The sequence below is a fragment of the Solanum tuberosum genome, unplaced genomic scaffold, assembly GCF_000226075.1.
Source record: "Solanum tuberosum cultivar DM 1-3 516 R44 unplaced genomic scaffold, SolTub_3.0 scf00012, whole genome shotgun sequence".
Classification (NCBI taxonomy): Eukaryota; Viridiplantae; Streptophyta; class Magnoliopsida; order Solanales; family Solanaceae; genus Solanum; species Solanum tuberosum.
The window spans coordinates 1,193,116-1,201,261 of NW_006238937.1; the positions used below are offsets into that span (position 1 = coordinate 1,193,116).

At 37.6% G+C, this 8,146-nt stretch overlaps 1 protein-coding gene across 2 annotated transcripts; it reads right to left on the minus strand.

Annotated features, from left to right (window-relative positions):
* Window positions 1-1,032: 1,032 nt before the first annotated feature.
* C-PHYA (type A phytochrome) lies at window positions 1,033-7,836 on the minus strand. Of its 2 annotated transcripts, XM_006339855.2 has the most exons (5): window positions 6,774-7,836; window positions 4,135-6,202; window positions 3,046-3,862; window positions 2,453-2,743; window positions 1,033-1,499 (listed from the first exon to the last, which is right to left on the minus strand). In XM_006339855.2, the coding sequence occupies exons 2-5, from the start codon at window positions 6,188-6,190 to the stop codon at window positions 1,292-1,294; spliced, it is 3,372 nt and encodes a 1,123-aa protein (XP_006339917.1). In that variant the 5' UTR covers window positions 6,191-6,202; window positions 6,774-7,836; the 3' UTR covers window positions 1,033-1,291.
* Window positions 7,837-8,146: the final 310 nt, after the last annotated feature.

Below are 8,146 nucleotides of genomic sequence, written 5' to 3' on the forward strand. Positions count from 1 at the left end.
CCCAATCCCCCTTCCCCCCCAAAAAAATAATTAAGTTTGTTTTTAAAAAATATTTTCAACTTCAATTTTTTATTTTTTTTCACCCCTACCCTCAGCCCCCCACCCCCAAAAAAAATTCAAGTTTGTTTTTAAAAAATAGATTCAATTTCAAAAAATATTTTCTACTCTAGTAAAAATAAAAGATATTTCTCAAAACATTTTTCATTCATAAATCAAACACAAAATATTTTCTACTCACCAACCAAACATGAGAAAATAAGTCAAAAATCTACTTGTTTTCCAAGAAAACATTTTCTAAGTAAACATTTTCCTTCATACCAAACACACCCTTAATCTCTTTGTGAATACCCCAAATGTCATATGATATTCAAGATTTCTCTTCAATGAAATACATACCCCTTTTATTGGTGTGACCTAGGATTTAGGGTGAAGCAACATTCAAAAATCTCTAACAAGATTTAAGAATTGAAAAATATGGATTGGGCTCATCTTGCGGAAGGTCATGTAAAATCTAGTAAACCATACATGTCTGCAAGTACCTTGATGAATGGCACTATTAGCTAATGCTAAAATGGAAGAGAGGAGAGAGTTTGCTCTCACAATGCATAGACTAGAGAGTAACATGAGGTGTGTGGAAATGGAGGAAGATAGAAAAATGAGGATAATGGAAGGAATAAGGTTTACCAAAATTAGAGCTTAATATCAAGGGATTGTTATGTTTCAGAAATTATTTTATTTTAGGTAATAATTTGAAAGTAGTATTAAAACGGATAATTAATTGTCTTTAAGCCGCTATATCACGTAATTTTCCCCTTGAAAGAGAAAGAACAAAGTTTAGATCGAGTTGGACGGGTTCTACTATGACTCATCGTTTAACTCATTATGACCCAACCCATGTTAGCTCAGGTAGACTATTGGCAAGGTGAGACAATGATCCAGTTATTTATTCAACCCATCTTAAATCAGCCCAAGCAACCCATTATTGAATTTCTAAGGAAAGATAATATCTTAGGAATATCAAATCTTGGATTCTGGTACTAAAGTGATAAAAAGTTGAGCATTTTGACATGTGAGATCAGGATTCTAATGAAACTGAAATGTTGAAATGCTGAAGATGCAATTGTTCAAGTGACTTTCAAAAACCAAAGGCAAACAATGTAACAAAGAGGAGGGAAAATGACAAGAACGAGCACAACACGGGGGAAATCATAAAACACTTTTAACTTGAAATCCTCCTCCATTATACAGACCTGCAGAATTAGTTTAGGACCTTAAGAGGGTCCTGAAATCATCAGCTTGATTTGGTAGCCACTGCGAGTTCAACGGATATAATGAAAGTTGATCGCCCAGCCTCTCTTAGGTACTGAACTTCCCCATTCATCAGCTTGACCAGTTTTCTGCTGACAAGTAAGCTGATCCCTTCTTCAGATGCATCGGCTTCACTACCAAACATTTGGCTAAGCAATTCTTCTGGCACTCCACCCCCTGTATGTCTTATCCTGCAATGGTAAGTGTCATTCTCCTGGTCAGCCATGTACAAGTAACAGATGGTGCTGATTCTTGTCATTATTTAAATTCATCTGTTTAGCCTTAAAACTCAATCACCACATGAACACGTCTTGGCTGAATGAAGAAAGAACACACTCCTGCCACTTGAATAAATAGAGGACAAGACCATTCCACATATGCCAACTGAAAGCTTTCTGAGAGACGTATGATTTTCATTTGTTTAACATAATTTTTTTAAGGTTGGTCTCATCAATCTCTAGACTCTAATTGCTATCTGGGGTTATTTTATGTTCAAGTACTAGATGGAAAACTCAACACTAACACCTCAACGCTGAAGGTTGATTTTTCGTTTGTCCAAAGAATGAATAGGAATAAGCTTGAAACAGTAGGAGAGCATATTACACTTCTCTTTGAATTTGAGAAGTCCTACTCAGATACTCGGCTCTCTGATAAAATAGTGAGTGAAGGATGTTTAGGCCGACAGAACAATTTTATTAAAAATTGTGAAAAATATAGAATTAGAATTTATTTTGTAATTAAACTAGCAATTTTGCAATCAATGTATACAAAATAAATGGAGAGAAGACAAGGAAGTAGCAGCTTCAACTGTCAAGGATCAAATGCTATGGCAATATAAGGACTTCAAACACATTGAGACATTGGAGTTCAAGTAAAACTTTTACGTCCCTAATTTGATAGAGAATAAATACACTATCAAACAAAAATTACTGAGGACAGAAATAACATATCAATCACAGGTATTGAGAGAGATACTGGTTAGTTTTTAAGCTTAAAGATGGATTTTGAAATGCTTAGATGTCAATGGATTGTGTAGACAACCCTCAACCTTCTATGTTTTCACGGGAGATGCTAACTTGGACAGCAGATATCTGGTCAAGGTAAAAAAAAAGGAACTTCTGATTTTTCTGTCATATGTATTTACCTGAATTCCAAGAGAGCAAGCTGAACAGATTCTCCTATGCGATCTTTAGTTAGCTTGCCTGAAATACTAAGCTTGCCACCACTTGGTGTAGAGTTCACAGATACTAACAAAAAGTTAGCTAGGACTTGTTGAAGTCTCGGACTATCTCCATATAAAGTTTCATTAAGAAGATCTTCAACCATGTCATTCGAGATCATTATATTCTTTCCATTGCTCTTCATCATGACTTGACTTATGGATGCTACCAATACCTCATGTAGCTTAAACTCGAGCATCTCCAGATCCAAATAACTGGCAAGAGATTAGAGGAAGAGCAAAGATATTACAGTATAGAAAATCATTTAAAGTGATAAACATAAAACTAAAAACAATAAATATTGGACAAGAAAGCCATAATCCAGCAAAGAAAACTTAATATCGTATCAAATGCACAAAAATATACTCCATTCTTGCATAGATCAAATCCAAGAATTTACCTGATGCTACAAAATCATCATACCTTGATCAAGTTTTAACTAAAAAAGGATGAACGGAAAGGAACTCAGGGTATTGAAACTAAAACACATAATATATGATAAAATGGTGTAGCGTACCCCTCTATGATGCTATCAAGATCTGTATCATCAAGAATTTTGTCGAGCTGACGCTGACACTGTGCACTTGTATGCAGTATATTTTTCTGCTCTTCGCCCAAGCTAGTCCCCTCTAGCATCTTCCGAGAGAATATAATCCCAGAAAGAGGATTCCTAATTTGCCTCCTTATGTAAGCTAATACTTTCAACCTTTTCAATGCAGTTTGTTCTGATAATCGTTGAACATGAAGAGCTTGTTGCAACTCATGGCTTGCAAGCTGCAGGAAACAAAAGAGTCCCGTGACTGCACCCTCTTTATCTAACCTTTTGCTCACACAGAGTAAGCACTCCACATATTTCCCGTAACGTGCAAAGAAACCAAAAGGAATCTTCTCAGATTCTTGACCAGTGATAGCATTGTTTAGTATAACTCCGAAATTCACAAAAGCTTCTTGATTCTTGAGACGGCAGCAAGCTGCCTGTGTCCCAAAAACCTCCCCTAGCAGCATTTTATCCATAACATCATCACGCCGCCATCCAGTTAACTTGGTCATCGCAGAGTTCCATTCAGAACACCAGCCAAATTGATCAGTGCCAAATATTGGTGGGATCAATGGGTGAGGATTTTGGATAATCGCTCTATAGTCACCTTCGATTCGGGTGAACTTGTCCATGATACTTTTTTGTCCAGTTATATCCTGAGCAATAAAACACACACCCACAACACTATCCCGAACATCTTTGCTTGCACATGCATTCACGATTAAGCTGATTGGACTAGAATCCCTCGACGGCCCATGTGTTTTTATTTCAAACTCTACATTTCTTTCCTCTTTCCCTGGTTAAAGGAATGGTGTATTCAGTTAAATCTTCGGTACATAATTCATGTAATTGAATGGATGGACAAAAATCATGTGAACTAATCATATTCAAAATAATTAATTAGTGTGGAAAATTAATCTTTTTTGGTACATAATTCATTTAACTGAATGGATAGACAAAAATCATTAATAATATTCAAAAAAATTATATAGTGTAGAAAATCAATCTTCACGAAAAGAGTCATAACATCAACATAACACAGAGGGGGGAATGCAAAAAGATACGTACCCTGCAATGCTAATTCCAACATCTTATTCACGGTATCAACTGATGAATCCTCCACGAGAGTGAGCAGATGTTTCCCAATTGCTTCATCAACAGGAAGACCAGTTAATTCAGCAACTTTAGTGTTCCATCCATTAACCTGCCCATCAACATCAACTGCGAATATAGGAACTGAAGCTGTTTCAATTAAGCGGACCATTTCAGCTGTCACTGCTTCAAGTTCCTGCATTCCATCAATCTTTAGATCATTAAGCTTCGTATGGATGGAAATTGTATTTGAATTCACAGCATCAGCATCCTTGAAAGCATTTCTTAGTATGAGCTGCAAGGAGTGGATTGCATCCATCTCATAGTCCTTCCAGGGTATACTCCTTGTCTTGACAACTTCCAGGAATGCTTTGAATGATGACCTAGGATGCATTTTCCTGCCATCATCCTTCTCACCAGGTTCATGCTTTGCACCACCCCATCTAACTTCAGCAGCAGTGTGTGACCTGTACCAGAACAGCCAGTCCTTATCAGATATTCTTACAGCCGCCATACCACAGACTGCATCACCAAGAGCAAGAGCCCCAGGAAACCCAGCATCATACAAGCTATCCGTACTCAAGCCTGTGGAATCTGTATGATACTCACAAAGCCATGATACTATATCATGCAGCTGAAAGTCACTTGGGTTCATTCCTAATCGATGTATCTTATTCTTATAGAGCAAAGCAGCACCATCACATTTGATGAGATCCATAATGTTGGGGCTCTGTGACACGATACCTAGGGGAGCATCTCGCATCAGCATATCACACAAGAGAGTCTGAGTACGCAGAATATTTTTCTCAAGGAATTGATTTTCCAATTCCAGTTCCTTGTTAACGTGTATGGCAAAGACTTGTGCAAGAAACTCACATGCATACCTCAGTGGAAAGGGGACGAACCTTGGGGTCGTGTTGTGGCAAACAACCAGGCCCCATAGCCTTTTTCTTTTTTGAGATTGTGAAGAATCAGAGCTTTCTCCTTCTTCATCCCCGTCATTGACCACAACTGCCATTACAAGTGATGCAATTGAATTCATGTTCTCCATATACTGTAAATGGCAGTAGTGAGGGGCCCTAAGAGTAGAGCCGCACAATGTTAAGTCAAATGGAAGCTTCTCATCTTGGACTACCTTCACATGTTTTGCTCGGCAATCACAAATCATTCGGACCTTATTCTTCATAAACAAAAACCGTGCAGCCTGTGGAATATCCGTAGCAGGATAATGTAAACCAAGGTAAGGCTCGAGGCCAGGCTTTGTGATCTCAGACACCACCTCTCCATGATCATCATCGTGAAACTTATATCCCATCACCCTGTCATAACCTGTGAGTTCAAAAACCTCCTGAACCATTGTGTCACAAAGTCTTTCCATACTGCCACTGGGCAAGGACTGCAAGCGAGTAATGGCTTTGGCTGCAAGTTTATATGACTGCAGGGCCCCTGCAGCAGTCATGGGAACTTCATAGGGCTTCACAGGCTCAAAATCAATGATTAAGCTACCTGTAACCCTATGAACAATTGCATAAAATGGCTTCCCAGAATTTTTGCAGTGAACAAGGACAGGATTTAACAGAGAAACCTCCCCAAACCCCAAGGCTTTCTGCAATGCTGCGCCACTAGGACCAGTGAAGATCGTTCTGATATCAGTCCCGATGCCAAGAACTGGATGCTCACCAACACTTGGAACAGCATGGCTAACCATGGTCAGCATTTCAGGGGCATTTTCACTGAATGCTATGACCTTTAATGTTTTCTCATCCAGGGCTAACAGACAACCAAATGGCTGGATAAACTTGCCCTTTTGGATCTGATGAAGGTAAGCGGTGGTAACTTTGTCTGACTTTGGCCTTTGCTCACCCTCAGCTACATTTGTAACCCTCACCGAGCTTGAATAGTCAAAGGAATCACCTGACTCCTCAAAGTCTGCATGCAACTTTGCATCAATAGAGGTCTGTGCAATGATCCTAGCACTGTGCTTTGATCTTGATGAAGTGGTGGAAGATTGGCTAGGTCTTGAAGACGACATTTTGACTCAAATCTAAATAGAACATACAAAATAATTACTACAGATGATTAACATTATACATTGAAGCTACAAATAGCAACTGTAAACATCCGACACTGTCAAAGACATTATAACAGAGTTTTAAACTTTTTTATATCAACAAACATAGTAGAACTAGAACAAACACATGTATGATTTATTGTAAAGGCTCTACCTTTCATCAATATGAAACATCAAATCACTATTTGCAGCATAACATTTTCCATCCACTGAAGAATAGAGCCCATCCCGTCCCCACTTCAACAGGAGGGAGGATGATATGTTTAAATAAAAAAAACTAAAAAGAGTTTAACCGAGTAAGTTACCGGATCCACAAATTAGCTCTAGATAATTCAACTATATAACTAAGAAACTAGAAGATGCAGACAAATAGGCATAGCACAGTAAGCTAATAGTTGTTTTTGCTGGATTAACAAACTAATCACAGCCTATTGATAATTCAAGTTTTTAATCACCCTATATAGTACTGTATATACAATATAGCCTTGAAAGTTGAATTTGCAGAGAAAAGTAATTAGTGAAAGTTGAAGATGAAAGAATTTACCTTTCAGAAGCTTTGAGAGGCAACAACAAAGTAGTAGGTTTCAGGTGAATTGTTGTTATAGTTGGTCTGAATCTGAAGCAAATAAACTGGTGCTCATCAGCTATTCCTCGTCTGAAATTCCCCAAAAAAATGGACCACAACTTCGATTTCTCTTAAAGATTTATCGATACCATTAAACACACACTTGTCAAAGCAGATTTATCGATACCATTAAACACACACTTGTCAAAGCAGATTTATCGATACCATTAAACACACACTTGTCAAAGCAGATTTATCGATACCATTAAACACACACTTGTCAAAGCAGATTTATCGATACCATTAAACACACACTTGTCAAAGCAGATTTATCGATACCATTAAACACACACTTGTCAAAGCAGATTTATCGATACCATTAAACACACACTTGTCAAAGCAGATTTATCGATACCATTAAACACACACTTGTCAAAGCAGATTTATCGATACCATTAAACACACACTTGTCAAAGCAGATTTATCGATACCATTAAACACACACTTGTCAAAGCAGATTTATCGATACCATTAAACACACACTTGTCAAAGCAGATTTATCGATACCATTAAACACACACTTGTCAAAGCAGATTTATCGATACCATTAAACACACACTTGTCAAAGCAGATTTATCGATACCATTAAACACACACTTGTCAAAGCAGATTTATCGATACCATTAAACACACACTTGTCAAAGCAGATTTATCGATACCATTAAACACACACTTGTCAAAGCTCATATATACAGTACGTTTACGAGTCTCTATAAATAGCAAGTGAAAGAGACTTTACTAGAAACAAGTGAATTGCCCGATTGTTTCCTTTCCAAACATAGTTATTTGGTGTTAGTTGATGCACCCCAAAATTAGCATAAGCTTCAATCTTCATTTGTCGTCCACCTCTATATAAAATTGATTTAATTTTTTGAAAAAAAAAAAAAACAAACCCACGAGCAGCAAAGTAGGGGATAATATATAATAATTCGTGAGTGGGTGGAAATATAATAATAGTAGTACTCACTAGAAGGATTCTGATGTCAATCGTTTAAATTATAACATTTTTTTAAACAAAGAAAAAGAGATGAGTATACCATACCCACTTGGAGAGGGGGGGGGGGGGGGGGGAGAGAGAGGCCATACCTCGAATAACTAGTTAGCAGCAAGTTATGGACATCACGTGAAGACATCATCCCCTTATCTTTTCAAGAGAAAAAAGGGTGTCAGAATTTGAGACTAAGAAAATGAGCTGCTACGGGAAAATATGGATCTACATTCAAATAATCAAACAGTTTTGGCGTTTCTGAGGTGAATCTGACTCTCCCACGTTACCTAACATACTTTCTCAC

What these genes read in the sequence shown, in the direction of transcription:
- C-PHYA (XM_006339855.2), bottom strand. Translation starts at nt 6,190, where the DNA reads ATGTCGTCTTCAAGACCTAGCCAATCTTCCACCACTTCATCAAGATCA. An exon ending in GTTGGAATTAGCATTGCAGG is followed by an intron (nt 3,863 to 4,134) that starts GTACGTATCTTT and finishes TCCTTTAACCAG; the next exon opens with GGAAAGAGGAAAGAAATGTA. An exon ending in CTTGATAGCATCATAGAGGG is followed by an intron (nt 2,744 to 3,045) that starts GTACGCTACACC and finishes ATCTCTTGCCAG; the next exon opens with TTATTTGGATCTGGAGATGC.